The following is a 15,523-nucleotide window of genomic DNA, read 5'->3' as shown; positions in this document are numbered from 1 at the left end:
CAGAATATTCCATCTGAATATGATAAAGTTCATTCTCTTTCACATTAAATTTGGCTCTTCTACATGATAATTATAGATGCAGACTTAAGGAGTCCTTCCCCTATTAATATTACCACAGATTTAATTGATGAACTATTTTCATCTTTGGAAAATTCTATTCAGTAGATAAATTTATTTATTAGAATGGATTTGAGCAAGATTTTAGAATATTAAAAAAATGATATAAATGAACTTATTTATAAAACAGAAACAGATTCACAGACTTAGAGAAGGAACTTATGGTTACTGGGGGAAAGGGGTACAGGGGAGGGATAGATTGGGAGTTTGAGATTGACATGTACACACTGCTATATTTAAAATAAAATGCCTTTACATGAAAAAAAAATATAATGAAGGAATAGGAATGGGGTGGGGAATAGTTAATATGATTGAACGACTATGTTCAATGTCATTAAACTTACATGTACATAGCCAGAATAATTTACAAATGTTTTATTCAGTAAAATTGCATATAGATAGGTAATTATGGCATTTTCCTAAGTATTACTTTTACATCTTTGCTTATTCCTCATAGACTGGTATCCCATGCATGCTATCCACTTTTCAAGGATCAAAATGCTACCAATAATGGCTGCGCCATGACAAGTAGGTCTGATAGGCGGGGAAAGCGCCATGCCACCAAGCCCTGTCCCAACAGCATCGAGAAATCCAATAGGATCTACCAATGTTCTCCTCCATACAGGGTCTCGTCCAATGTAAGTCTGAATCGCAAGAATTAGCAAAGATTAACTTTCTCAAAAATATATACTACTGTTATTAAAACTATTTAAAAACTAGTATATTCTAAAATAATGCTATGCTTTCAGGTATAATTTTTGATATTCTTAAGATGTCTATTAAAGACCTCCAATTTGTGTATAATTTTTGATCTTTGTAATATTAACAGTCCAAATGATTGCCTTAAATTCAAAAATGCACATGGATATAGAGTTTTATAATTTTATATATATATATGTATATATATATATATATATATATATATACATATATATAAAAATACTTGACAGATAAAAGCTACAGCAAAACCTTTTTCACTGACTTTTTTGTGATAGTAGCTCATTTTATCAATCCTTTGCCTTACTCCACAGAATAATTGAAGTGGACACAGTCATAATGGAAAAAAGATTCTCTTGGATTCCAGCTTGTCATGTTAAAAGCCTAGGAAAATTGTACTCCATTGTATCAGTGTCACCCAGACATTCTCATTTTCAGAATATTTGAAACTTCAATGGCTTCCAGATACCTGTAGAATACACTTTGGCATTCTTACCATGACATACAGGGCTTCATGATTTGGTTCTGACCTACTGCTTTCACAGACTCATTTCCGACCAGGTTCTAACCCGTCCCCCCACCTGCCTATAATGCTCCTGACAAATTGACCTGCTGTCTGCTCCCCAGATGCACCATGACCTTCATGCTTCTCTACTTAGCCAGGTGATGATTCCTCTCACCCAAATGGTTATCCCACCTACTTCCATGTCAAGGAAGTAAGTCAAAACTTCATCTTCTTTGAGAAGTTTTTTCTTGACTCCTAGGCAGAGCCAATGTCCCTTTCTTGTTTGCATCCATGGCATTTTGTGCTTGTCTCTGTAATAAAACTTAGTATATCATAATGCAATTAGTTTTGTTAGTGCCTGTCTCTTCCACCAAAATGCAAATATCTTCAGGACAGATGCAAGGTCAATATTTGTTTCTGTCCTAGTTTCTTGTCTTTACTCTGATCAATGTATTCACATTTATATGAATAAATGAATGAATGACCTGCCTCTTTCCTAAGGGTTGCATTACACAGGGGACAACCACAGAGAAATATTTGTATACTAAAACTGAGGAACCTCACTAAACAATCTTCTGGGATTGCTTTTGTGATCCTAAGAATGGAGATGACACTAATCTCTACGGATAAAACAGAGTTTTAACTGAATTATTTTTCCTTTGTGACCGTAAAAATCTTTGTATTTTTCTTCATTCCAAAATTATTGTCAGTGGTAAGAGTCAATGAAACGTGTGTGTGTCTTGCCTTTAGCAACTTCATCAATGTGGCAATTCACATGTGAATATTTCAAAAGATAATTAAGAGTAAATTGCAAGTGGTCAAGGCACACTGGGTTACATAATTCCTAAACTGATTGTACAGCACCTAACATTACACACCAAACAATAAGTTTAGTGTGCTCTGATAACAGTAACTGTGCTCACTGATATTTTTCCTTCCAGGAAACTGAGATAATGAACGAAATCATGCAAAATGGACCAGTTCAAGGTAAGCTTGGATGAAATATGGTTGTGTCTTATTTATTCCTTTAATAAACAGCGTTATTACATTTTAGCTCCTGTATAAAGAGCTTAATAAGTGATAGAAATTTTTTACTTTTAGATTATTCTTAAGGATTCAGTGGTTGTAAGACCAAGGTAATTATAGGAGATACACTCACCTAATAACCTAATTAGCTGACCTTTTATTTGAAGAAGATAGACTCATTCATAAATTGAATTCTTAAACAAATGTTAATGACACATTGGATGAAAGTCTGCTAAGTGTATCCAAAGTGATCATGGATCCAAAAGACATTCGAACAGGAAATACTAACTGATAGAGTTCATTTAATTGTTTACTTATATTTAGGACTCATACATAGTGTTAGAAATTTTCTCACTTCGGTTTAAATGGATTAGGTAATGGATTGAAAAAAAAGTCAAGGTTTAGCAGTAGAAACAAAATGGACACTTTACTTTTTCTATAAACTCAAAAGAAATCAAATAAGCCAGTATAATTTTTGTGTTTTATAACATGCTTTCCATTTTGATCAATTTTGTAAATGTGTTATGTATAGTAAACTAACAGTAAATAAGGAAAAATATACTGACTTTCTGTCCATTGATTTTGATATGAAGATATTATTTCTGATACATAGTTCCTCTGCTTACCTATTTGATTTTGCACCAATGGCATGAATAAAAATAGGTTCACAGTGTATATTTTCTATGCTAAACATGGCCTTGAAATGCTTGGAAAAACAAAACCAGTGAGGCCTAAAATAGAAATTCAGGGTGTGAATACTGAAAGGCCCATAATATATTCTCAATGCAGTGGAATTGATAAAAAAATAAATTAAAGAATTTGGTTAAACATAACAAAATTAAATTGAAAACATCTGATATATACCCAAGGAACTATTGGCCAATATGTATTTTTATTTTTCTGAATGCTGGCCTAATTAGTATTGGTTCAACATTTGCAGGAACCACAGATTTTAAAACTGTGCTGGAAGGTTTTTTATTGATCTTTATCATCACTTAACATTTATTGGGAAACCAAAGCTTACTCTAACCATGCCCTGAATTTAACTTTTAAAATGCTGGGACAATACACAAAACCTGAAACAAATAAAGAGAATTTTTTTTCCTCCTTACAGTTGTGTAATTTTTGAAGGCTGGTAAAATAGCGGGGGAATTCATGTGTAATTTAAATATATGCTTCGTTAAGTGGAGTTTGTGTGACAAATTTGAAGGAACACAGGCATTTGAAGTCAAGGCTGAATTTGCAATTCCAGTTTTGACGTTTGCAACTTAAATGACTTTGGTCAAGTTATTTAAACCTCTCTGAATCTACAATCGTTATATTACTGTTTCAAGTTTCTCTCTCTCTCTTTCTTTTAATCAGTCAAAAGAAACTTGCATCATAATGATTTAAAATTGAGAACACCTGAGGTTTATTTTATGGTCAAATATGTAAGTGTTCATGAATTTTACATAATGAATCAAAAATAAAGAAATAACATTTGTAAATAATAATGTTGAAATTCAGATTATTCAACATCTATGTAACAAATGTTTGTTGAGAACCTTCCTCCTGCCAGCCTGAGCCAGGAACATGAGATAGAGCTCACCATCTTACCCTCAGGTGTGTCATAATTCTGTGTAGTAAGTTTACTGCTATTCTCCAAAAGCATAATTGCACTACAGTAGTTTATGTACTTATGTGTTGATGGGTTCATCAAGTCTATTTTGGTGTCAGATACTCAAGGAAGGATCCATCTTCAAGTTAATTGTCATGGTGTCTCACTCATGTTTCTTTCGTTGACAGTGGTATTTTTCCACATTGAAGAGTATATTTTATTCACAGTGCTTAGAATTGAGAAAAGCTAATGGAGTCAATGATTCTATGGAAGAGAAAACCACTAGCAATATTTCACACTTTTTTAAATGCTGGTTGCCTCATCTTGCTGTCAATGCAACGTGGTTGTCTACATATTGTTGCCTGGGCTAATGTACAGGGCTTTCTCCCGCTTGGTACAAAAGAATGTAAAAGGCAATAGAATTCTGAATAAATAATACTGTGTGCATTCTTCTGAAATCTATAGAATTAAAAATAAGTTTAGGTGCTGTAAAGAGAACAAAAGAAAAGATCTGCATAGAGTACAGTTATATAAATTCTTGAAATCCTATGGGAAGGTGTTTTAAAGTAAATAAAGAAGATTTAACCTCTTTTGAGCATATTTAGACAGCAACAGAAAAGGCATGAAACATTAAAAAATGAAATAAAAAGTGGAATCAAAAGTAATATTTGACTTTGGAAGAGAAGCTCCATTTTAGGATCTATCAAAAATTATTTCTTATTTTATTTAAAATGCACATCAAACTAAGACAAGCACTGTGCACAGTTTTCAAGGTATACTTAACTAGCCCAACTAAAAATATTTTCAATTCTAGTCTTTGAAAGGAGAAGTTTAAAGTGTTCACCCTGAATTGCCCAAGCCCTTCAATAAAACAGCACACAGTACAGAAAAGAAATAATCTAGGTGAGGGAAGGAAGGAGAGTTTAATAAAGTATAAGCTCTTCCTTTCTAAATAATACACTATTGGCTTAGTTCTTCAGAGCTGGAGGGATGCAATCTTGTCAGAGTATTCTTTTGCCAAGGGTTTGCTTTTTATTCAAACTCACCAAGGAAAGTTTTGTATTGACTTCCAAGGATGAAGTACAATTACTTTAAACCCTGTTTGCTAGGTTCACGCTTTGCTGCTAGCTTAATTGGAATTTAAAGAGACTTGTGGAGAAGCCCAAGAAGCCCAAGAAATACTGATCATCAGTCAAGTGTAGTGAGCTTCCTGCAAGGTCTCAGTTCCTGGTAATTGTGCCTCTGTCAATTAAAAATAGATGTCAGGTGGTTCAAGATGGCAGAGTGGAAGGACGTGCTCTCACTCCCTCTTGCGAGAACACGAGAATCACAACTAACTGCTGAACAATCATCGATAGGAAGACACTGGACCTCACCAAAAAAGATACCCCACATCCAAAGACAAAGAAGAAGACACAATGAGATGGTAGGAGGGGTGCAGTCACAATAAAATCAAATCCCATAACTGCTGGGTGGGTGACTCACAAAGTGGAGAACACTTATACAACAGAAGTGCACCCACTGTAGTGAAGCTTCTGAGCCCCACGTCAGGCTTCCCAACCTGGGGGTCCAGAAACGGGAGGAGGAATTCCTAGAGAATCAGACTTTGAAGGCTGGTAGGATTTGATTGCAGGACTTTGACAGGACTGGGGGAAACAGAGACTCTACTCTTGGAGGACACACATAAAGTAGTGTGTGCATCAGGACCCAGGGAAAGAAGCAGTGACCCCAGGGGAAACTGAACCAGACCTACCTGCTAGTGTTGGATGGTCTACTGCAGACGTGGGGGGTGGCTGTGGCTCACCGTGGGGACAAGGACACTGGCAGCAGACGTTCTGGGAAGTACTCCTTGGCGTGAGCCCTCCCAGAGTCTGTCATTAGCCCCACCAAAGAGCCCAGGTAGGCTCCAGTGTTGGGTTGCCTCAGGCCAAACAACCAACAGGGAGGGAACCCAGCCCCACCCATCAGCAGTCAAGTGGATTAAAGTTTTGTGAGCCCTGCCCAACAGAGAAACAGCCAGCTCTACCCACCATCAGTCCCTCCCTTCAGGAAACATGCACAAGCCTCTTAGATAGCCTCATCAAACAGAGGGCAGACAGAAGAAGCAAGAAGAACTATAATCCTGCAGCCTGTGGAACAAAAACCACATTCACAGAAAGATAGACAATATGTAAAGGCAGAGGACTATGTATCAGATGAAGGAACAAGATAAAACCCCAGAAAAAAAAAAACTAAATGAAGTGGAGATAAGCAACCTCCCAGAAAAAGAATTCAGAATAATGATAGTGCAGATGATCCAGGACCTCAGAAAAAGAATGGAGGCAAAGATCGAGAAGATGCAAGAAATGTTTAACAAAGATCTAGAAGAATTAAAGAACAAACAGAGATGAACAATACAATAACTGAAATGAAAAATACACTAGAAGGAATCAATAGCAGAATAACTGAGGCAGAAGAATGGATAAGTGATGTGGAAGACAGAATGGTAGAATTCACTGCTGTGGAACAGAATAAAGAAAAAAGAATGAAAAGAAATGAAGACAGCCTCAGAGACCTCTGGGACAACATTAAATGCAACAACATTTGCATTATAGGGGTCCCAGAAGGAGAAGAGAGAGAGAAAGCACCCGAGAAAATATTTGAAGAGATTATAGTTGAAAATTTCCATAACATGGGAAAGGAAATAGCCACCCAAGTCTGGGAAGAGCAGAGACCCCCATGCAGGAGAAACCCAAGGAGAAACACGCTGAGACACATAGTAATCTAATTGGCAAAAATTAAGGACAAAGAAAAATTATTGAAAGCATCAAGGGAAAAATGACAAATAACATACAAGGGAATTCCCATAAGTTTAGCAGCTGATTTCTCAGCAGAAACTCTACAAGTCAGAAGGAAGTGGCATGGTATACGTAAAGGGATGAAAGGGAAGAACTTACAACCATGATAACTCTACCCAGCAAGGATCTCATTCAGATTCAATGGAAAAATCAAAAGCTTTACAGACAAGAAAAGCTAAGAGAATTCAGCACCATCAAACCAACTCTACAACAAATGCTAAAGGAACTTCTCTAAGTGGGAAACACAACAGAAGAAAAGGGCCTACAAAAACAAACCCAAAACAATTGAGAAAATGGTAATAGGAACATACATATTGATAATTACCTTAAACGTGAATGGGTTAAATGCTCCATCCAAAAGACACAGGCTTGCTGCATGGATACAAAAACAAGACCCATATATATGCTGTCTACAACAGACGCACTTCAGACTTAGGGACACATACAGACTGAAAGTGAGGGGATGGAAAAAGATATTCCATGCAAATGGAAATCAAAAGAAAGCTGTTGTAACAATACTCAGATAAAATAGACTTTAAAATAAAGAATGTTACAAGAGACAAGGAAGGACTCTACATAATGATCAAGGGATCAATCCAAGAAGAAGATATAAAAATCATAAATATATATGCAGCCAACATAGGAGCACCTCAATAAATAAGGTAACTGCTAACAGATATAAAAGAAGAAATCGACAGTAACACAGTAATGGTGGGGGGCTTCAACACCTCACTTACACCAATGGACAGATCATCCAAACAGAAAATTAATAAGGAAACACAAGCTTTAAATGACACAATAGACCAGATAGATTTAATTGATATTTATAGGACATTCCAACCAAAAACAGCAGATTACACTTTCTTCTCAACTGCACATGGAACATTCTCCAGGATAGATCACATCTTGGGTCACAAATCAAGCCTCAGTAAATTTAAGAAAATTGAAATCATATCAAGCATCTTTTATGACCACAATGCTATGAGATTAGAAATCAATTACAGGGAATAAACCGTAAAAAACACAAACACATGGAGGCTAAACAATACGTTACTAAATAACCAAGAGATCACTGAAGAAATCAAAGAGGAAATCAAAAAATACCTAGAGACAAATGACAATGAAAACATGATGATCCAAAACTTTTGGGATGCAGCAAAAGCAGTTCTAAAAGGGAAGTTATAGCTATACAAGCCTACCTCAACAAACAGGAAAAATCTCAAATAAAAAATCTAACGTTACACCTAAAGGAACTAGAGAAAGAAGAACAAACAAAATGCAGAGTTAGCAGAAGGAAAGAAATCATAAAGATCAGAGCAGAAATAAATGAAATAGAAACAAAGAAAACAATAACAAAGATCAATAAGACTAAAAGCTGGTTCTTTGAGAAGATAAATAAAATTGATAAACCTTTAGTCAGACTCATCAAGAAAAAGAGGGAGAGGACGCAAATCAGTAAAATTAGAAATGAAAAAGGAGAAGTTACAACAGACACCACAGAAATACAAAGCATCCTAAGAGACTACTACAAGCAACTCCATGCCAATAAAATGGACAACCTGGAAGAAATGGACAAATTCTTAGAAAGGTATAACCTTCCAAGACTGAACAACGAAGAAATAGAAAATATGAACAGACAAATCACAAGTAATGAAATTGAAACTGTGCTTAAAAATCTTCCAACAAACAAAATTCCAGGTCCAGATGGCTTCAAAGGTGAATTCTATCAAACATTTAGAGAAGAGCTAACACCCATTCTCTTCAAGCTCTTCCAAAAAATTCCAGAGGAAGGAACACTCCCAAACTTATTCTATGAGGCCGCCATCACCCTGATACCAAAACCAGACAAAGATACTATAAAAAAAGAAAATTATAGACCAATGTCACTGATGAATATAGATGCAAAAATCCTCAACAAAATACTAGCAAACAGAATCCAACAACCCATTAAAAGGATCATACACCACGATCAAGTGGGATTTATCCCAGGGATGCAAGGATTCTTCAATATATGCAAATCAATCAATGTGATATGCATATTAACAAATTGAAGAATAAAAACCATATGATCATCTCTATAGATGCAGAAAAAGCTTTTGACAAAATTCAACAACAATTTATGATAAAAGCTCTCCAGAAAGTGGGCATAGAGGAAACCTACCTCAACATAATAAAGGCCATATGTGACTAACTCACAGCAAGCATTATTCTCAATGATGAAAAACTGAAAGCATTTCCTCTAAGATCAGGAACAAGACAAGGATGTCCACTCTCACCACTATTATTCAACATAGTTTTGGAAGTCCTAGCCACAACAACCAGAGAAGAAAAAGAAATGAAAGGAATACAAATTGGAAAAGAAGAAGTAGTGTCACTGTTTGCAGATGACATGATAGTATACATAGAGAATCCTAAAGATGCCACCAGAAAACTACTAGAGCTAATCAATGAATTTGGTAAAGTTGCAGGATACAAAATTAATGCACAGAAATCTCTTGCATGCCTATATACTGATAATAATGATGAAAAATCTGAAAGAGAAATTAAGGAAACACTCCCATTTACCATTGCAACAAAAGAATAAAATATGTAGGAATAAACCACCTAGAAAGACAAAATACCTGTGTGCAGAAAACTATAAGACACTGCCTAAAGTATTCAAAGATGATACCAGCAGATGGAGAGATATGCGATGTTCTTGGTTTGGAAGAATGAATATTGTGAAAATGACTATACTACCCAAAGCAATCTACAGATTCAATGCAATCTCTATCAAATTACCAAAGGCATTTTTTACAGAACTCGAACAAAAAATTTAAAATTTGTGTGGAGACACAAAAGACCCCAAAGAGCCAATGCAGTCTTGAGGGAAAAAAGCGGAGCTGGAGGAATCAGACTCCCTGACTTCAGACTATAGAAGAAAGCTACAGTGATTAAGACAATATGGTACTGGCACAAAAACAGAAATATAGATCAATGGAATAGGATACAAAGCTCAGAGATAAACCCACGCACCAAGGTCAACTAATCTATTACAAAGGAGGCAAGGATATACAATGGAGAAAAGACAGTCTCTTCAATAAGTGGTGCTGGGAAAACCAGACAGCTACATGTAAAAGAATGAAATTAGAACACTCCTTAATACCATACACAAAAATAAACTCAAAATGGATTAGAGACTTAAATGTAAGACCAGACACTATAAAACACTTAGAGGAATATAGGAAGAACACTCTTTGACAGAAATCACAGCAAGATATTTTTTGTTCCACCTCCTAGAGTAATGGAAATAAAAACAAAAATAAACAAATGGGACCTAATGAAACTTCAAAGATTTTGCACAGCAAAGGAAACCATAAACAAGATGAAAAGACAACTCTCAGAATGGGAGAGAATATTTGCAAATGAATCAATGGACAAAGGATTAATCTCCAAAATATATAAACAGCTCGTGCAGCTCAATATTAAAAAAACAAACAACCTAATCCAAAAATGGGCAGAAGACCTAAATAGACATTTTCTCCAAAGAAGACATACAGATGGCCAAGAAGCACATGAAAAGCTGCTCAACATCACTAATTATTAGAGAAATGCAAATCAAAATTACAATGAGGTATCACCTCACACCAGTTAGAAAGGGCATCATCAGAAAATCTACAAACAACAAATGCTGGAGAGGGTGTGGAGAAAACGGAACCCTCTTGCACTGTTGGTGGGAATGTAAATTGATACAGCTACTATGGAAAACAGTATGGAGGTTCCTTAAAAAACTGAAAATAGAATTACCATATGACCCAGCACCCAGAGAAAACCATATTTCAAAAGGACACATGCACCCCAATGTTCATTGCAGCACTATTTACAATAGCCAGGTCATGGAAGCAACCTAAATGCCCATCGACAGACGATTGGATAAAGAAGATGTTGTAAAAAGGAACAAAATTGGGTCGTTTGTTGAGACATGGATAGATCTAGAGACTGTCATACAGAGTGAAATAAATCAGTGAAAAACAAATATCGTATATTAATGCATACATGTGGAACTTAGAAAAATAGTACAGATGAACTGGTTTGCAGGGCAGAAATTGAGACACAGATGTAGAGAACAAATGTATGGACACCAAGGCAGAAAGCAGTGGAGGGTGGGGTGTGTGTGATGAATTGAGCGATTGGGATTGAGATGTATACACTGATGTGATAAAATTGATGACTAATAAGAACCTGCTGTATAAAAAAAAAGTTAAAATTCAAAAATTAAAAATAAAATAAAAAGTAAAAGGTGTGCAAGAGGAAAAATAAAAATGATGGTGGGGCGAGGAGTCAAGATGGTGGTGTGGGAAGATGCAGAGTTAACGTCTCCTCACAACTAGGGCGTCTGCCGGTCACTGGTCAGGGACTCTGCCCCCTAGGGAGACGGGAGGAACTCCAAAATGAACCGGTAGGATGTAGGGGGACTATAGGCGGAGGAGAAGTAGAGGCCAGACAAGATCAGTCCGCCTGAGGCCAGGGAGATCAGGAGAAGCAGGTGGGAGGGACTCTCTGGGAAGAGCGGGAGAGGAGCTGAGGGCGATCACCTGGCCCACTTGGGCAGTGAAGCCTGCTGAGTTCTGAAGCCGCTTCCACCCCCCCATCCAAAGCCCCATCCAGGTCTCTTGGGTCCTGGGTGCTTAGGAGGGAGGCTGGGGAGATCTGGAGAGGCAGGTGAGAGAGGTCCTGCAGGAGAAGCAGAGGGCAATTGCCTGGCCCACTCGGGCATGGGGAGCCTGCTGAGCTCCCTGCCCAGTCCCCTGCCCTCAAAACCCCCCTTCCCCCACCCTCCCCCCACCAGCTGCATTGGTCCTGGGGGCATAGGAGGGAGGCTGGGGAGATCAGGAGAGGCAGGCGGGAGGGGCCCTCCCAGACCACAGATCAGAGGAGCAGGAGAGGAGAGGAGGGCATTTGCCCTGCCCTCTCGAGCCCAGGAAGCCTGCTAGTCTCCCAGGTCAGGTCCTCTCCCTCTGAGACTGGGCTGGGTAGCATGCCTCGACCCCTTTTTTTCCTTGAGCCTAAGCCCCACCCCCCACAGCCCCCAGGGCCTTTTCCAGCCCTGTGGGTCCTGAGCGTTGGCCCCGCCCAATACCCAAACCTCACCCTTGCTTAGGCCACACTTTCCAGAGCCAAGGCCTTTCTCCCCCCACCCTTTTTTGTTTTTCCATTCCCTCCTCCTCTTTTTTACTATTGTGGTACTGATGTAACTTCCAGTTATTGATTCATCTATATTTTTATTTTAGTCTTTCAAACATACCTGTTGTTTCCTAGTGTAATTTTATGTAATTTTATTTTTTACTTTGTTATTTTTCTCTCTCTCTCTTTTTCTTTTTTTTGGCCACACAACACAGCTTGCAGAATCTTGATTTGCGAGCCTGTGTTTGGGGAGAAGCTCCTGTGGTGGGAGCTCCGAGTCTGAACCACTGGACTAACAGAGAACCTCCGACCCCAGGGAATATTCATTGGAGAGAGGTCTCACAGAGTACCTCATCTCAGCACCAAGACCCAGCTCTACCCAACAGCCTAGAAACTCCAGTGCTGGAAGCCTCGGACCAAACAGCCAGTAAGACAGAAACACAATCCCACTCATTAAAAAAAAAAAAAAAAATTAGATGGCAAAAAATATGTCACAGATGAAGGAGCAAGGTAAAAACCTATAAGACCAAGTAAATGAAGAGAAATAGGCAATCTACCTGAAAAATAATTCAAAGTAATGATAGTAAAGATGATCCAGAATCTCGGAAATAGAATGGAAGCATGGATTGAGAAAATGCAAGGAATGCTTAACAAAGATCTAGAAGAACTAAAGAACAAACAAACAGAGATGAACAACACAATAACTGAAATGAAAAATACACTAGAAGGAATCAATAACAGAATAACTGAGTCAGAAGAACAAATAAGTGAGCTGGAAGACAAAATGGTGGAAATAATTGCCGAGGAGCAGAATAAAGAAAAAAGAATGAAAAGAATTGAAGACAAGCTCAGAGACCTCTGGGACAACACTAAATGCACCAACATTTGAATTATAGGGGTCCCAGAAGAAGAAGAGAAAAAGAAAGGGTCTGAGAAAATATTTGAAGAGATTATAGTGGAAATCTTCCTTAACATGGGAAAAGAAATAGTCACCCAAGTCCAGGAAGCACACAGAGTTACATACAGGATAAACCCTAGGAAAAACACAGCAAGGCACACATTAATCAAACTCACAAAAATTAAATTCCAAGGAAAAATATTAAAAGCAGCAAGGGAAAAACAAAAAAATAACATACAAAGGAATCCCCATAAGGATAACAGCTGATTTTTCAGTGGAAACTCTGCAGGCCAGAAGGGAGTGGCAAGATACACTTAAAGTGATGAAAGAGAAAAATCTACAACCAAGATTACTCTACCCAGCAAGGATCTCCTTCAGATTCCATGGAGAAGTCAAAAACTTTTCAGACAAACAAAAGCTAAGAGAATTCAACACCACCAAACCAGCTTTACAACAGATGATAAAGAAACTTCTCTAAGCGGGAAACACAAGAGAAGGAAAAGACCCACAAAAAAAACCCCAAACAATTAAGAAAATTGTAATAGGAACATACATATCGATAATAACCTTGAATGTAAATGGATTAAATGCCCCAACCAAAAGACACAGACTGGCTGAAGGGATACAAAAACAAAACCCATATATATGCTGTCTACAAGAGACCCACTGCAGACCTAGGGACACATACAGACTGAAAGGAAGGGATGGAAAAAATATTCCATGCAAATGGAAATTAAAAGAAAGCTGGAGTAGCAATACTCATATCAGATAAAATAGACTTTAAAATAAAGACTGTTACAAGAGATACGGAGGGACACTACATAATGATCAAAGGATCAATCCAAGAAGAAGATATAACAACTATAAATATTTATGCACCCAACATAGGAGCACCACAATACATAAGGCAAATGCTAACAACCATGAAAGAAGAAATCGACAGTAACACAATAATAGGGGACATTAACACCCCACTTACACCAATGGACAGATCATCCAAACAGAAAATAAATAAGGAAACACAAGCTTTAAATGACACAATAGACCAGATAGAACTAATAGATATTTAGAGAACATTCCACCGAAAAGTTGCAGAATACACTTTCTTCTCAAGTGCACATGGAACATTCTCCAAGATAGATCACATCTTGGGTCAAAAATCAAGCCCTGGTAAATTTAAGAAAATTGAAATCATATCAAGCATCTTTTCTGACCACAACTTTATGAGATTGGAAATCAATTGCAGGAAAAAACTGTAAAAAACACAAATACATGGAGGCTAAATAGTGCACTACTAAATAACCAAGAGATCACTGAAGAAATCAAAGAAGAAATTAAAAAATACATAGAAACGAATGACAATGACAACATGATGACCCAAAATCTATGGGACGCAGCAAAAGCAGTTCTATGAGGGAAGTTTATAGCAATTCAGTCTCACCTCAAGAAACAAGAAAAATCACAAATAAACAATGTAACCCTACACTTAAAACAACTAGGGAAAGAAGAACAAAGAAAACCCAAAGTCAATAGAAGGAAAGAATAAAGATCAGAGCAAAAATAAATGAAATAGAAATGAAGAAAACAATAGCAAAGATCAATAAAACTAAAAGCTGGTTCTTTGAGAAGATAAACAAAATTGATAGACCCTTAGCCAGACTCATTAAGAAAAAAAGGGAGAGGATGCAAATCAATAAAATTAGAAATGAAAAAGGGGAAATCACTACTGACACTGTAGAAATACAGAGGATTATAAGAGACTACTATAAACAACTATATGCCAATAAAATGGGCAACCATGGAGAAATGGACAAGTTCTTGGAAAGGTACGATTTTCCAAGACTGAACCAGGAAGAATTAGAAAATATAAACAGACCAATAACAAGTAATGAAATTGAAACCATAATTAAAAATCTTCCAACAAACAAAAGTCCAGGACCAGATGGCTCCACAGGCAAATTCTATCAAACATTTAGAGACGAGCTAACAATGACACTTCTCAAACTCTTCCAAAAAAATTGCAGAGGGAGAAACACTCCCAAATTCATTCAATGAAGCCACCATCACCCTGACACCAAAACCAGAAGAAGATATCACAAAAAAGAAAATTATAGACCAATATCACTGATGAACATAGATGCAAAAATCCTCAACAAAATACTAGCAAACAGAATCCAATAGCACATTAAAAGGATCATACACCATGATCAAGTGGGATTTATCCCAGGGATGCAAGGATTCTTCAATATACACAAGTCAATCAATGTGATACACCACATTAACAAATTAAGGAATAAAAATCATATGATCATCTCAATAGATGCAGAAAAAGCTTTTGACAAAATTCAATACCATTTACGATAAAAACTCTCTAGAAAATGAGCATAGAGGGAACCTACCTCAACATAATAAAGGCCATATATGGCAAACCCACAGCGAGCATCATACTCAATGGTGAAAAACTGAAAGTATTTCCACTAGGATCAGGAACAAGACAAGGATGTCCACTCTCACCACTATTATTCAACATAGTTTTGGAAGTCCTAGCCATGGCAATCAGAGAAGAAAAAGAAATAAAAATTGGAAAAGAGGAAGTAAAACTGTCACTATTTGCTGATGACATGATACTATAGAGAGAAAATCCTAAAGATGCCACCAGAAAA

At 37.1% G+C, this 15,523-nt stretch overlaps 1 protein-coding gene across 7 annotated transcripts in view; it reads left to right on the top strand.

Moving 5' to 3' along the window:
- TINAG (tubulointerstitial nephritis antigen) overlaps nt 1-15,523 on the top strand; it is a 94,689-nt gene that overhangs the window by 31,491 nt on the left and 47,675 nt on the right. For 6 of the 7 annotated variants that reach the window (XM_068557450.1, XM_068557455.1, XM_068557454.1 and 3 more), the window contains 2 exons: nt 575-755; nt 2,281-2,326. In XM_068557450.1, the coding sequence (XP_068413551.1) occupies nt 575-755; nt 2,281-2,326 (227 nt within the window). Of the gene's footprint in view, nt 1-574; nt 756-2,280; nt 2,327-4,150; nt 4,357-15,523 lie in introns of those variants that run through there. The other variant, XM_068557453.1, reaches the window with a different exon arrangement.

The sequence above is a fragment of the Eschrichtius robustus genome, chromosome 12 (genome assembly GCF_028021215.1).
Source record: "Eschrichtius robustus isolate mEscRob2 chromosome 12, mEscRob2.pri, whole genome shotgun sequence".
Classification (NCBI taxonomy): Eukaryota; Metazoa; Chordata; class Mammalia; order Artiodactyla; family Eschrichtiidae; genus Eschrichtius; species Eschrichtius robustus.
Note: the sequence above shows the minus strand (reverse complement) of the source record. Positions and strands in the feature narration are given on the sequence as shown.